General features: G+C 39.9%; 1 protein-coding gene across 1 annotated transcript in view; it reads left to right on the forward strand.

The window, feature by feature from the left end:
- Positions 1-5484: 5484 nt before the first annotated feature.
- Positions 5485-16096, forward strand: part of TRIM2 (tripartite motif containing 2) — a gene marked incomplete at its 3' end in the record, with an annotated part of 20738 nt that continues 10126 nt past the window's right edge. The window contains exons 1-3 of the mRNA XM_010194390.1: positions 5485-5674; positions 6406-6586; positions 10200-10923. Coding sequence (XP_010192692.1) covers positions 5526-5674; positions 6406-6586; positions 10200-10923 — 1054 coding nt within the window. The remainder of the gene's footprint in view (positions 5675-6405; positions 6587-10199; positions 10924-16096) is intronic.

The raw sequence follows: 16096 nt of genomic DNA on the forward strand, positions 1-16096 counted from the left end.
GTTGCTGCGGGCAAACCGCTCTCCTGCCCCAATCATGACGGAAATGTAAGTGAGATGAACTCCTCTGATACGTACAGGTACTGATGTGTACTGACTGCTTTGGTTTGTCCTCGGTGTTTTGTTCTAAAAGATAGTGAGGGAGTTGGAGTCATGATGAATCTTTGATTTTGTAATATGTCAACAAAAGACAAGGGATTCTTAAAATTAACTCTAATGCTCTTAGTGGAGCACCTTAAAGTAGTCAGAATATTATTTTATCTTACCAGTCATCATGGACGATACTGTCTTTTAGCACTTTTGGTCAAAATTGTTGTCCCACAAGCGCTGAATCTTGTGCCTTGACCTCTTTGGGATGGGTTTCCATAGCTCTCTTATTTGTAGGCTCAACTAGGGCCATGGGATCATGTGGGCTTGTTTAGGCAGCATGCATCAGGGAGCTTATAAGCTTAACTGACCTGCACACTGAGGCAGTACCAAAAGCCACGTGAGCATATTAACATGGAGCCAAGTAAAAGGGCGTCCTAGCTCAGGATGCTTTGGGCCAGCACAGCCTAGAAACAGAGAGCGTCTGTTTATCCTGCAGTGTTTTGTGCTTCTCACATATCCGTCCTTGGAGGCTGCTTTGGTTTTTTTCTCCCATCTACTTTTTTGCCCAGCATCCCCCCACCATACAACCTCAAATCATATCGCTGTGTTCACTGGCAAGTACCCCAACTGAGTAAGTATCCCTGGATTATTACAATAACAGCTCTAAATCTGCTTACTTCACAAATTTCAATATTAATCTGTGTGGCTTCATGGTAGGCATATGAGCTCCTGTTTCGTAGCCAGGCTTATGCAAACATGTAAGCAGACCACGTTGCAAAGCTGAGCGACACTGTGTTGTAAATTGAACGCTGAGATTCTATGCAAGCCAAGAAATATGTGCCAGTATTTTAAGACAACTTTCTGGGAATGTTTTATGTGATACTCAGTTTACGTATATAGGTCGTATAAGAAGAATTCAGCTGATAGGAACTGATCAGAGGCACCAAGGGAGTTCTCTCTCCCTTACTGACCTGCTGGAATTAGGTGGACTTGTAGAACTGATTTGCTGTATTTGATTAATGAATAACTGGTGTGACTTTTTTAATGTGTAATATACCTATGTGTGTATAGTGGTTACTGATTAATACATTCCTAGTTTTTACTTGCATTTTATTGGCTCTTCTTAACACGAATCATAGTTCTTTTCTGATATAGCAATTATGAAAGGAGCCATTTGATTGCGAAATGCAGAAAAAGTTCAAAATGAGATGTTACTTGATCTGCATTTTACATTGTCAACTTCGTTGACAATTGTTCTTTGGGTGTGCTTAGGAAAAAATTATTTGCCTACAATTAAAAGTACCTCTCATTATACTTCTCTGAGAACTTCCTAGGAAAGTAAGTCTAAACTTACTTGGCAATGGGCTGAGAGTGACTCCAATTTAAAGCTTTGTGGGCTAGGAAATTAAACACTAAAGTGCACACATTAGTCCTCGTGATGTGAGGAGCTGTGGTGAGCTTTGAGGACAGCTGCTTGAGGCGGCTAGGTGGGTCTGGCTGAAAGGCAGGGTGTACAGGGCAGGGTGCATTGCATTGAATCCTCTCTCCAACAATTTTTACATACTGCTTTGAGTAGGGTCAGACCCATTGTATTTTTACTATCAAGGGAAAAAATTTGCATCGAGTATATTTCATTTAAATATTACCAGATTTTATTTTATTTTATTTATTAGCTTGGAAACAAGTTTCTGTTTAAATAATTTTTTCAGTCTCTCTAGCCATGCTGGATTGAAACATTTCTGATAGAAACTGATATGCAGATACTTTCTCATTGGCTTGCCTCTCTGCTTGCAACTTAGCCATCCTCAGGACAGGTAGATTGAAGAGACCAGTTCCTCTCTTATTCCCACCACTCATATTTTCCATACATGTGTGTGTATCCTATTCCTTCTGTGCACATCCTCTGTTGTGGCATCTTTGTTGTGTGTGTTCTTATGAAAAATGAAACTCAGCTTACACGAGAGATGGTTTTCTGTGCTTGAACTATAAACAATTGCTTCCTCAAATTCACTCAACAGAGAGCACATATATATGTTCTTGTTAAATCAAGGTAACAGGGCACATATGCCATGGAACTTTTGAACCTAACAGAAGATTCTTAGCTTCTGTCTACACATTAAATTAAGATTGGCTTTATTCTCAGCTGCTAAACACCTGCAACTGTTGTTGGTTGTAAGCATCCTGGCTTGGAAACATTCATTTAAAGTCATTTAGGGGCCAGGTACAACAGCCAAGACAGGGCAGACTCTGAAATTGTAGGTCCATTACTTCATAATATGTAATGAGTGGTGTAGCTTCTCTGCAGTCACCCAACCTGAAAAGCACATGCTTGGGTTTTTTAAGTGAAAGGCAGCCTGCAGCCTAGGATCCATGCTTTTACAGGTGCAGTGCATTTTCTGCCTATGGAGTGTAACAGGAGAGCACACCCGATATTAAATGCTTGTAACAAGAGAGCATGCCTTATCTCTGACTAGCTCATTCTCCAAAGATCACAGAAGAGCTTGGCAACTTGGCAGATATAAGATCTTGTCTAGAAAAACATTTCCTGAACTTGTGCTAGTGTTGCTCACTGCCTGTATGCTTCTCTTAGAAAAATAAAAAAGCACCTATCCTTGATATTCTGATGAAGTGACTTCCTAACATACCTTTTAAACTCGTTTTTTTTCTCCTCACCTCTGTACTTCCTACCGTGTCACTCACTCTTGTATCCCATTAAAGTGTAATCTAATTTCTTCTGTACTCCTCAATATTCGGTGTGTCACCGAGGCGAAATAAAAGATTCAGAATGTCAGCGTTAGACTATTAATGAGCACTAGAACTAATAAACTGAGCTCACTGCTGGTAAAATTTTGTTCTGCCTCACAATGAACACAGTCAGGAAGTGATAGTGTGACTGACACAATCATATCTGACTGAATTGGAAAGCCATATAAAGGATTTGGGTGGTTCACTTGTATGTAAACACGTTAAGCCATGATAGTCTTACAAAACTCCTTAAAAAACATTGCTTAATTCATCTTTCATTGCAGCTGATGAGAATGTTCTTGTTGACTGCAGTGGAAATGCAGCTGAAGCCAGTGTTGGATTCCATAGCATATCCTGCCCCAGAGCTCTCTTCAATTTGGAAAGGAGGGGTTCAGGCAAATGGGTTTTGTTTTGTTTTCTGAGATGTTTTGTAAAGCTAACCTCATGAAAAGCTTTCTGGGAATGTCACAAAACGTGATGCTCGTGTTTGGCATGGAAGGGAGAGAGGAAAAGCCAGTAATACGTGTCTGTCTGTAGTTAGGAATTAATCTTACTTGATTAAGAAATGCTAGACAAAATCTTCGGAAATCAGCTTATCTAGGCACTTGAAGCCTGAATCATATTGATATTAGGTTTTCTTTCTCCTTCAGCTATGGCACAATCCAAGGATTTTAATGGGAATTGAAAGCTGCTTCATCTGAACCATTTTTAATTTGACTGAGGCAAAGAAGACTATTTCTGTGCAGACATATACATTAGATCTTTGTGGTCTGCTTGCTATTACCATTCTAGCTTATGTGATTCTCTGGTGCTTGAATAAAGAGGAAGAAAGTTGATTAGGCTAAATTGTAATATGCCAATGAGATGCTTTCTCTGTTATACACGTTGCTGCAAATGTAACAATGTCGATTATGAAGTGTTCAATAGGAAACAGAAATATTATTCTAATCATTGCATCCAAAGATAAAAATATCGAATAAGGTCTTGTTAAATTATCTTGAACCTGAGCATTAAAGTGGCAGAAAGATGAACTTTTCACACTCATTCAAAAGACATTATTTTTTTGACAATATAAAAAAGACTTAAGAGTTTCCTAATAAAATATTGTCCCTTTTTGGGTGTTTCTGGTTGCAAATTTTTGAAGCATTTGAAAAGAATTTAAATCCTAAACTCTGCTTAACTCATTTCCTCTATGCACTATAAGACTGCATCACATCTTAGTGCCTACCAAAGTGACTGTTATGCCTCAGAGGATCTACTACTGTGAGACTGCTAAATTCACTGTGACCGGAGTAGTGTTGATGCAGGTTGCCATTATTTAGAAGGTGTATTTTTTTTCCTTGCTGATAAATTTGATCTTGCACAGTTTATTTGGAGCAGCTTTTAAATTTTCTCTAAAGTGGCTTACACAAATGGCCAACAAATGACTAAACCCTCATTGCGTGTGAATCCCGTATCTTGTGAATTGAGATAAGAGGGAAGAATGGGGGAATAAGACGGAAAGGAGCTTATCAGAGGAAAATCCCTATTAATGCTAATAGCCACATGCAAATCATGGTGCTTACTTCCCCCTCCTAATTCTCAAGATGTCTTTGAGCAGCCAGCTATTTTGCACAGTGCTGTTACAGGTCTCTCTGCTCACCTGAAGACAACCGGTTCTGCACAACCGTCTTGTTGTGTAAAAACCAACATCTCCAGCATGATTGTCTTTGGGAGAGAGATCTGCGTGCCAGAAGCATCAGCCGAGTTATTTTAGGTTCTGATGCTGTTCTGGATGGAAGAGAGCTGCCAATGTCTTGCTTTGAAGCATATACTATGAGCTTCCTTATACACTTTTAATAAGCCCAAAATGCTTTGTGCTCAAGGCCTTCCTAGCTGTAAAAGAAAATCTCATGTTGAATTTGCATCTATGTTCATTATTTTGACTAACATATGATTTTGGGCACAGAACTTCTCTATTTCTTTCCCTTCATGAATATATTCTGAATTTGGGGTATTTATTACATGTAAAGATCTTTTTATATCTCTAGACAGCATCATACTGGGTACATGACAGGTTGAAACAATCTCCTCCTCTTTCAAGTGTAGATGAGCACTCTTCTTATAAACTCAGATATGAGGTTTTGATGGTTTTAAGGGATTAGTAATGGGATATGGAGATCTTTCCCTGCAGCACACTGGTTCATTTAGGGTGCTTTTCTCTAGCACATGACCATACTATTTGGTGAACTCCATTGAGTTCATGTTCCACTGGTGGCCCTGTTACAAAAACCAGCCTAAGTTTACACTTTCTTTAGCAGACCCTCTGGAGAAACTAAGGATTGAGTTAGTGAGGGGACTGGAATGCCCTGGGTTTTAGAGTTGTTTCATGGAGTAGTTGAGAAAGACACCAAAACTTATTATTGCACAGTATAGAGGTGATGTTAGAGCCAGCCTTTAAGTCCAGCATTCTGTTTCCCAGGCTGCTATTCTGACACCTTCAGCTAGAATAAAATGCATTTAAAACAGCATCTTGATATAAAATAGATAAGAATAACAGCCATCTTTTAGACAGTAGATTTTTGGTGTCTAAGAAAGGAGAAGCTTTGTCTCAGACCTTGGATAATAACATGAGTTCAAGACCCGGTAGGATGTGCTTTGGGTGATGTTACTGCTGCCATGTTTGAATTTAGAGTTGTGCACTTTCCTAGGTGATGGAGTTTTACTGCCAGTCCTGCGAGACAGCCATGTGCCGGGAGTGTACAGAGGGAGAACACGCAGAGCATCCCACGGTACCGCTCAAGGATGTGGTGGAGCAACACAAGGCTTCCCTCCAAGTCCAGCTGGATGCTGTCAACAAAAGGTATGGAGACTCCACTGATTATTTTCCTTTTTCAATTCTACCACTGACTTCCTGTGTTAGCTTGGGTAGATGTTTTAATGTGCTGGTGCCATGGACCTTTACCTAGAAAATAGGGACAGTGAGGTGAGCATAAGGAAAAAAAATCCATTGTGTGATGTTCTTAGGGATTAGAGAAAAGAGCAAAAGATTCCTATCTGTCTCTCACAAAACAGAGGCCATTAGAAATACAAGTGTCCTCCACAGGAGGAGTAGAAAACATTAAGCATAAAAGTACTAGCCAGTCATTAATTTCATGACAAATAAATAGTATTGGCTGCTTAAAAGACTAGTACAAACACTATGGTGGCAGAAAGGCTAAAAAAAAAACCACCCAAGAAGTGGGGTAGCTTCTAGTTATATCTTCCCAAGTAGATAAACCTAAGAAGTGAGGTAGCTTCTAGTTATATCTTCCCAAGTAGATACATCTGCATAAAGGACAGAGGGTCCAAGGCCTCCTTGTTGGAAATGCCTAAAATCTAATGGAATTTCCACAACAGAGGGCTCTGACTTAGCCTTATTTTATCAGACCAAAACCAGTAAGTGGTTATAACAAGAATAAACTTACTTTTGGGAAATAACCGAGTTTAAAGACAGCCTGCTGATGAGATTGTTTCATCAAAAGATATCAGGGCAAGGGCCAATGTTTAATGACTTTTGAAACAGCAATCTTTGTAATTTAATCCTTCCCTCAGGCTTCCAGAGATCGACTCAGCACTTCATTTTATATCTGAAATCATACACCAGTTAACCAACCAAAAGGCTAGCATTGTAGATGACATTCATTCCACTTTTGATGAACTCCAGAAGACTTTAAATGTGCGAAAGAGCGTGCTGCTTATGGAACTGGAAGTGAATTATGGCCTTAAACACAAAGTAAGATGCATGTTTTGTTTCAATGAAAAGCTATTAATTTAATTATCCAGTTTTTACGAATTATGCAGGACGCCAGTTCGACAAATTGTGTCTGAGATCCAGAGGAGAACTTTGTTTTCCTTAAATCAAGTGCTGCAGAGCCTTGCTTGTGGATGCCTGGCCTTATAAAGAGAATCCAGACCCTGTATGGGCAGGTAGCCCTTTGTGCATGGTGTGTGAGGAGGTAAAATGGCCAACACATGAAGCAGACACCTGCTTAAAGCCAACATGCTGATGTGCAAAGGACAATAAGGAAACACCAAAGGAAAGTCTGAAATCCTTGGTCTGCAACCCTATGAGCACCCCCATGAAAACACAGCCCAAACAATTTCTCCTGAAGAACTCAGGAACACTTACCATTTTGCTTTAAAGCACTGTTTTCCTTTCAAATGCCTGGTTACATGTTTCAAATTTAATGTCACTAGTTGGAACACATAGAGATTGGAGGGACATCTCTGTTTCTCAGGGGAATGCAGAGTCCAATAGGTTCAGAGCCATATTCACTCTTTTACTTCCTATCTGGATGACTGAATCTTGTGGTTTTGCCTCTGTGTTGTAGACTAAGCTTCAGAGGAAGAGAACAGAAATCTGCCCTTTTACAAAGAGAAGCCTGTAGCCTGTAGGTAGGGGTTTTGTTGAGGATTAGTAAGCTTGGACCAGGCAAATAAAATAATTCAGTCCTTGTCTACCTGGGCATCAGTTGTCTGTTTTACATAAAAGAAATATCTCTTCCCTCAAACTAGCCTATATATAAAAAATTAGCATCAACAACTGGAGTTTCAAGAGTGCTTGATAATATTGGCATCTTTAGGCATACTCTGCAATTACTGAGCGTCTCCAGATGTCTGAAGCAGAGGAATGCTGCGTTTCTGGATGTGGAACAGGAAGGTATTGAACTGCTGGGCCTTTGAAAATGGAAGAATTCTAACATCACAGAATCATAGAATGGTTTGGGTTTGCAAGGACCTTAAAGGTCTTCTGTTTCCCCCCCCCTGCCATGGGCAGGGACACCTCCCACCAGCCCAGGCTGCCCAAAGCCTCATCCAACCTGGCCTTGAGCACTTCCAGGGAGGGGGCACCCACAGCTTCCTTGGGCAACCTGTGCCAGTGTCTCACCACCCTCACAGTAAAGAATTTCTTCCTAATATCAAGTCTAAATCTACCCTCTTCTAGTTTAAAACCATTACTTCTTGTCCTATCACTATGCTCCCTGATAATGAGTCTCTCATCTTTCCTGTAGGCCCCATTTAAGTACTGGAAGGTCTCTATAAAGTCCCCCCGGAGCCATTTCTTTTCCAGGCTGAACAACCCCAGCTCTCAGCCTGTCTTTATAGGAGAGGTGCCCTAGCCCTCTGATCATCGCTGTGGCCCTCCTCTGGACTCACAATGTGTACTCTCAGGAAAAGAGGGAGTCCAAAACCCTTGGGACACAGAATTTAGTCATCTCCAGAGCTAAGCAGCAGCTGAGGAGCTTTTAGCATAAAAAATTTGGTCTTAGATCCAGGTTCATCTAAACATATACAAGATGTCTCAAAAACTTATTTTCTTAACAAGCAAATACACTCAGGGCACGTGCAAAGTTCACACAAGAAGGAATATGGTGTTTTTTAAAAGAATTTAAAATAGTTTAAAAACTATTTTGGGCATTAGAAAATCAAATTTTTACAAAGCTGCACTTAAGCAGTAAGAGAAGTATCTTCCCTGTATAAAAAGGAGTGATTGGAATTGAATTTTGCTTTTGAATTAATAGTAGTCTTGCAAAATAATTCAAACCCAAAGATTCTGTCATTCTGATCCTGTACTTTGCAAAAATGAAAAAAATAAAGGGCCACACTTTCCTAAAAGAAAGTTCAGTTTCAGTTGTCCAATGAACTAAAAGAGACCTCATGTAAAATACTCCTATCACATTTTAAATATTAGTTATGGTAAGACTGAATATTCTCCATCTTTGTAATGAAAGAAAATGATATTGAGAAATAAATGGTTTTAAAACATAGCTGCAAATGGTCTCCCTCCTCAGTTTGTGGTTTGTTATCCCAGCCATACGGGTTTTTGTCATCCTGGGACTTTATCAGCTATGCTATCTGTTTAACTACTTATGTCCTGGAATAAAGACAAGGCAAATTAGAATGCCTTATACAGAATCCTGTGAGGTTTATAGGTGCCTAGAAAACTGGGTAATTTGAAATTTCAGTTTAGCCTTGAGCTTTGCTCATTCTGTTTTACTTGCAAAAGATTTGGGTTATCACTTTTCTGTATCAGTAACTCATCAGCTTGGATTTTTCTCCAGTTTGTGAAACGCAGATTGCTTTGTAAAATTCAGAAGAAAAATGCCCTTAGAATGCAGTGACATTACATGGTGTGCCTCAGCAAGGGAAGAGTATCGTAGGAACAGATACACCCAGTCTCCAAGTTTACTTTAAAATCAGTTGAAATGCTTAAAAAATATTTACTTTACAGTGATGGTCAATGAAATAACTTCTCTGATCCACAGTAACGTCTGTGCCCTAGTTCTTCTTTATAGGAAAAACAGACCACATGTGGGACTGGGTACTTTGGTTTGGTGATTTTGTCAGTGGAGAGTGTGGGGGGTAGCTGGAATGTTTGGGCTTTCCTGACTCGCATGAATTTCTCTGCTAGGTTGTTATAATTCAGGGATCCGTTTTCCAGTTCACTGCAAAAGTGGTTTTAAAAAAAAAAAGTTAGCCTTGTTCCCAGCCCACCCTGAACAATTCTGAGGTCAATACAGTTTTAAGGATTTTAGATGGAGGGCCAGAACTGAGCCTATAATAAATGCTTTTTCTCAGTCTTAAATATAGAGTAGCTCCTTGCTGCCCACCAAATTTGCAGGCTACTCAACCCAACTATTCCCAATATCCACAACCCTTCCTTAACATTTTGCTTTCCTGCCTGCTGAAACTGAGGCATCAACTTACCAGCTTCTGCTGGGGAGAATTCTACTTTCTTCACTTATTTAGATCAGGGATCTCAATTTTCCTCGGGATGGATGTACAGATCTTGAGTGCCTTCCTGTCTGTCTCCATAGAGGAGTAATCCAAGGTTTCCCTTGGCTCTGAAGAAATAGTTTCAAGTTGTTTCTTGCAGCCTCCCTTATTAATGGGCCTGATGACTCAAAAATATCTCTACCTCTGTGCACACAGCTCAATTCCTGGTAACTGTCTCATTAACTGTGACTGCTGAGAGTTAGATGGAGCAGGGTTCAAGCTTCTACTTTATTTAAAAGCAAGCAAACAAACAAAACCCACAAAAACCAAACACTACAAAAACCCCAAGACAGACAGATGGGGCAACAATTCCATCTAGTGTGACAGTGGATCTGTGAAGCCTTTGAAGACTCAAAACAAGGCACGTTTTTTGTGTTGCAGCATGATATTCCAGGAACATGTAAGGAATCAGTGTGGTACTTTTTCTAAAATGAAACTTTAAAATAAACTCTAAAATAAAGCATTATAAATTGGGTTTCAACAAAGGCCTTCTGATATAAAGCATGCTACATCTTGCTAGGATAGCTATTGTACCATGATGGTAATCTGGTGTTTGGTAATGTTCACAGGTCCTCCAGACACAGCTGGACACCTTACTTGAAGGACAAGAAAGCATTAAAAGCTGCAGCAATTTTACGGCCCAAGCACTCAACCATGGCACCGAAACCGAAGTTCTGCTGGTGAAGAAGCAGATGAGTGACAAGCTGAATGAACTGGCTGAGCGAGACTTCCCGTTGCAGCCACGTGAGAACGATCAGCTGGACTTCATAGTGGAGACAGAAGGCCTGAAGAAGTCCATTCACAATCTGGGTACCATTTTGACCACCAATGCCGTTGCCTCTGAAACAGTGGCCACAGGTGAGGGGCTGAGGCAGACGGTGATCGGACAGCCCATGTCCGTTACCATCACAACTAAGGACAAAGATGGGGAGCTCTGTAAATCTGGGAACGCTTACCTCACTGCTGAACTGAGCACACCTGACGGGAGTGTGGCAGATGGAGAAATTCTTGACAATAAAAACGGCACTTACGAGTTTTTGTATACTGTTCAGAAAGAAGGGGACTTCACTTTGTCACTGAGACTTTACGATCAACATATCAAGGGCAGCCCATTCAAACTGAAAGTGGTCAGGTCAGCAGATGTGTCCCCTACCACCGAAGGCGTGAAGAGGCGTGTGAAATCTCCTGGCAGTGGGCACGTGAAGCAGAAAGCTGTGAAAAGACCTGCAAGCATGTACAGCACTGGCAAAAGAAAAGAGAATCCCATTGAAGATGATTTGATCTTCAGAGTGGGTAGGTGACTTGTCTGCTCCCTATTGACGTACTTAAAAAGAATTCAGGGAAACTGGATGAAAAAATCTAGAAGTTAAATTATTTTAAGGTTACAACTCTAAGTAGAACAACCTCATAATACCATTAAGCCTCTTGACATTTGTTCATATTTAAATTTTAAAAGCATATACTTCAGAAATTCTGTTTGCAGCAAATATTTAACTGGGATTTGGGTTGAATTGGAATTTGGGTTGAGAAATGCATACATAAAATATTTTACCACTCTTCTATATTCTACTGGTCATCATGAAATCAAAAGATAACAAGATCAGTGCTTCAGATTAGATTAAATTACTTCTTTAAGGAAGTTGCGTGGCAAGAAGGCAAGTAGGAGGACTCCTTCTCTAAAATATTGCCCTAAAGATTAATCTAATTAGTTAACCTGGAACTGTACATGCTAAATCCTGTGGTCATATATAGTAATTTCATTATGTCTGCATAGGACAAAATTACAGTTTCCTTCATTTGTCTTCTTTTCCCAGTATCTACATATATTTGGTTTTTTATATAGTGTAATGTTATCTCTAAATTTGTGGATATTGGTAAAAATAGAACATCTTGGGTCATTTACTGTGATTTTCTTTCAGGTCGTTTGATGTACTCTGTTTTTAAGCTATATAATTACAATTCACAATTTAAAAAGTCTGTATTTATTGTTTTTATATAATGCCTGCTTGTAGAGGTAGAAAATACTTTTCACTTTGCACAACTAGAGAAAAAAGCAAGTTAATTCTTCATATGTACAAGTCAGGATTTCAGCAGTATGTGTTATCAAGTGTGACAACCAGTCAGCAAGATGGCTTTCCCATTTGAAGCAGAGAACGGATGGTGGTTAATCCTGGAGGAGTTTTAAATAATTCTGTCGAGTATTCATCTGAACACCATTTGTCAGTTTGTTAGCCCTGCCCATCTGCTTTCTCATCCATCAGTATTTCTAACAGTATTTCCTTGCTGTGATAGAAGAGTACATGCAATAACATAATGGTTTTACATCACAAAATGTATTAAGCAAGCGTGCTTTGCTTGCTGAACAAGACAGTCCAATGTAAGCTTTGGATGGAGCTACTCATAAAATGCCCACCCTTTCCCAGATGGCCACTGCATTTCCTTGTAAGATAAATGACCCCATAAATGTAACAACTCAAAGCATTTTTTACCGAGGCAATGATATCCAGCTTTATTGCGGCAAAGGCTCATTTTTATGGTGACTGCTGAGTCAAAAGTTACAAATAAGATGTGGAACAATTCAGTCTGAAGTCAAGCCAGCCCAGCCATGCTTTATTGTCCAAAGCTGGTAGGTGACCTTTGTGAAATGAGTACCCAGACACAGCCCTTCCTCTAGCAGGAGACTGCTGTCCTCTCTAATCTCTTCTGGAATGGCCTTGACATGTTCTGTGCCAGACAGAGAAGGGGCTGGATGGACAGAAAAAAATGTCCTGAAATGATTTAAAAACTGATAATGTTCTTATTACAAAGCTTTTGGTATGGATTAAAGTGATTTCAGCTTGTAACTTCTGCTTCTGTATCCCTTACTTCTAGTGAGCAGTTTCAGCCTGACTACCAAATAGTGGTATGGCTCTGGTTTGGGTTTTGTTGGTAGTGGTGGTGTTTGTTTGATTTTAATTTTTTAAAATATTCTCTCCAACATGCCATAATCCCTAGAAGTTTCAAATGTTTTCCAAAAAGTGCAGAGCTCTTTCATTTTGCTGTGATGCCATCATGATCATGTGCTTCATTTTGGAGCTCTGCCTCCTCTCCTTCTTCACCACTCTACCCCCCCCAAAAAAGAAGAGAAAATAATTAGAACAAGAGCTACATTTGTCTTGGAGCTTCTGCTTGATGAAACCTCTTAGGAGTGTCCACTTTTGGGATATATGGATCACTATTTTATTGAAAAACAGCTGAGAGTAATACTTCATCATATTACATGTTCAGATCTCAGCCACTCATTTCACCGAATGACCCTACATAGCAATGTCCCTCTGGGCTTCTATGGGCTTATGAATGCATCATCTGAAAGGTCCCTTAAGCCATTGCAGCTGTAACGCTCTAGCTTTTTACACTCTTCCAAAACATGCAAAATTAATGAAGACAGGTAAAACACCTGACATTTTCACAGGGATTGCCTTCACGGATTTAAGAGTTTGTATAACAGTTCCAGTTTCAGCTCACTTCAAAAAGTTAAGGTTTGGTTCATTTGTTGATGAGGTAATGTAAAATAAAGTTCATCGCTGTTTTCCGACACAAGTGTGTATCTCTAGTTTGAATTCACTGTTGAATTCTTCTGATAGTCCTGACCAAATCTGGATTTGTATTTTAAACTGGATTTAAGACAAATGTTATAGTTGTGCTGCCAAAAGCTCATCCAGCTGTGTTGGAGAACCATACTGTAGTATTCCTATGGGCATCCACGTATACACAGTGTGCTATTGTGTATATGCTGATATATGGGCTTTTATGCACAAGCAAAATTGATCAGTTCCTGGCAGAGATTGTTCTTGTGCTAGTATTGACAGAGACAGCATTAATACAACGTTAGGACAGCTAAGTGCTTTTGTTCATGGGGAATTGCGCATTGTATCTTTTGCCAATTCCATGTTATTCGTGGGTTTTAAAATGGCATGCGGTTCTCTTCAGACATTTTAAGGTCAAGCTATTGACTGCGCATTCATACATTTGTGTAATACATTATTTACAAGAATAGAGTATTTCTTGCTTCCTCCTCTCTCAATAATTTATATCCTCAACCTTTGTTTATCTTTTTAATGGGCATTATCTCTAAGGGTATATCTATGCAGTATCTGTGTAGCATGTCCTTAGTTCATACAAATGAAAACAAGAATGTGCTTATAATACCCAGAATTGTTTAATATATTATATTAAATTATTCATGTTATTATTTATGTTATAAATGCTATAATAATGCTTTTTGCTACCTCTACAAGTGGTAGGAAGCATTGAAGTGAGAGGAAAGGCTCTTTTCCTTACCCTGCTTTTGTTCCTTAGACCCAACTGAACAGAGGTAAATGGAGGTGAGCGATGTTCGCGGTGTCAGCCACTTCCACCTTTCCCAGTCGACCTCTCCCATGTCCCCCAGAGGAGGGTTAAGAGCCATGGGGGGCACCAGTTAGCTACTCTGCCCAGGACCCCATCTCGTGCTCTAGCTCTGCCATGCTGTGCCATATGCCTTGGTATTTTTTTTTCTCTTCTGGCACGTTTCATGACTTAGTTCTTTGACATAATTTAGCAGTAGTGGTGCTATTTCTCACTTTAACTGCTTTTTCTCTTCATTTATTTATACTTGGGATTGGCATCAGATACAGCCAGATGGAGAGTTGGCTCTCTGCAAGAAAGTTCAATTTCCTTTTCCTCAGACTGTGTGTAGTTGTCTGTTCAGTCATGTAACTGAGCATCTAAGTTTAGCTGGTACATTTAATGTTTGTAATTCACTCTGATTTAAAAAAAGGAGAAAAAAAAGTGCCTTTAACAGTACCTTCTGTCAGCCTCCTTACCAGGTGCAGATGTCATCTGGTCTGTTACCCATGCTGAAAGCAAATAGGAGCCTTGTCGTGAATTTACTCCACATAAAAACTCATGAACAAGACCTGTGTAATAATAGCAGTTTAAGTGCAGTTTAAAAGCAGGCTTAGGGGCAGAAAACAGGTTCTTGATCAAGTGTTTCTTCTTGAGTTTTCTCTGAAGACCTTTGTCTAAAACTCTGTATTGGATTGTCCTGTTTGAAAGGGCTGCCTATAGATACACATTTTTTTGAAGTGTACCGATATAACACACCTGTATTTTTATCAAAGCTAAAAAAATGTATATTTTTCCAACTGCAGTTAGTCCCCTTGTATGGATGATCCAGAGGAACCTTCTCCCCTGTAGCAAACAGCACCTGCTTCCTCCCATTCCCATCCCTCCTCTACCTTTCCAGCAAGGTCCTGTCCTGGCCCAGCAAAGGACACCGGAGCAGGAAAGGTTGTGTATGTGCACTTGTGCCATGTAGTGCAGAAGTTCCAGGTCTCTCTAACACACTTTAACCAGTTTTTCTCCATTCTCTATTTCAGAACTCTGGAGGGAACCTATTAATAAGCAGTGTGAAACAGCGAGATGTTTTATATGCTGAACTTAACGTTTCTGTAGAAGTAGGAAAGCCTAGTGATGGGGAAACAGAATTTAATTTATTAGCTCAAATTAGTTTATTAGCTCAAATCCCCCTGAGACTTGTCATGAACTCGTTATGGGTTTGTGCTGGCAAGTGTGAAATTTGGCCAGGCTTACACTGCACAATTTTGCCATCGTACCTGTATGGGATGGGCTCTGAAGAACTCTGACACCACATTGCTGACAAAATCCCCAGCATGGGTCTGATGTCCTGATGACAGAGATCTGGTCTTGGTACCACTCATATCTGCTGTACCAGCATGAAACTGCCTCTGAGGTGCACCTACTCTAGGATTCGTGCATACCTCGCTGTGATGGCAGGAGCTCTGGAGGTCTTGGGCAAGCTTTTAGGGACAGATGCAGTGTAAAGCAAATTAATACCAATCAGCCCAAACTTCGCTACCAACAGTGTGCGGGAGTATCTGCCAGAGTTCCTGCTTAATTATTCATTTCTCTTTAAAGGTTACAAACATTGTGTGCCTTCTCCCAACAGATTGATTGATTTTTAAAACTTAGATTTGCATGGGAACTTGGATTAGAATCACTGACATTTATTTTACAATAAGGACACGGCTTGTTAAAAATCTGACTCGGTGCAGTTTTACTACAGAGCCTTTTGTGTTTCAGCTGTATCTATTGTGAGAGTGGGCATTACATCCTCGTAACGTGTAAGATTTGACTAAATATCTTTCGACACTAAGGAAAAAAGAAACGAAGCTTGGGAACGAGAAAACAACTCCTTGATACCTGCCTATCCCCTATTTATGTAGACGTTTCCATGCTGTTCTGTTTCATCCTTTTTTTCAGTACCACATAAAGAACAGTCCAAGTAGCATTTGAAGTGGTGTAGGCAGGAAAGAAATGGTACCTTCACAACAGGTTATGGTTACTTGCAACCTCCAAAGTCTCCTCAATATTCTGTAATCTTTCTGCAGGGTTTTTGTCTCTCCAAATCCTTCCCTTCCTGCTG

The sequence above is a fragment of the Mesitornis unicolor genome, unplaced genomic scaffold (genome assembly GCF_000695765.1).
Source record: "Mesitornis unicolor isolate BGI_N332 unplaced genomic scaffold, ASM69576v1 scaffold17641, whole genome shotgun sequence".
NCBI classification, from domain to species: Eukaryota; Metazoa; Chordata; class Aves; order Mesitornithiformes; family Mesitornithidae; genus Mesitornis; species Mesitornis unicolor.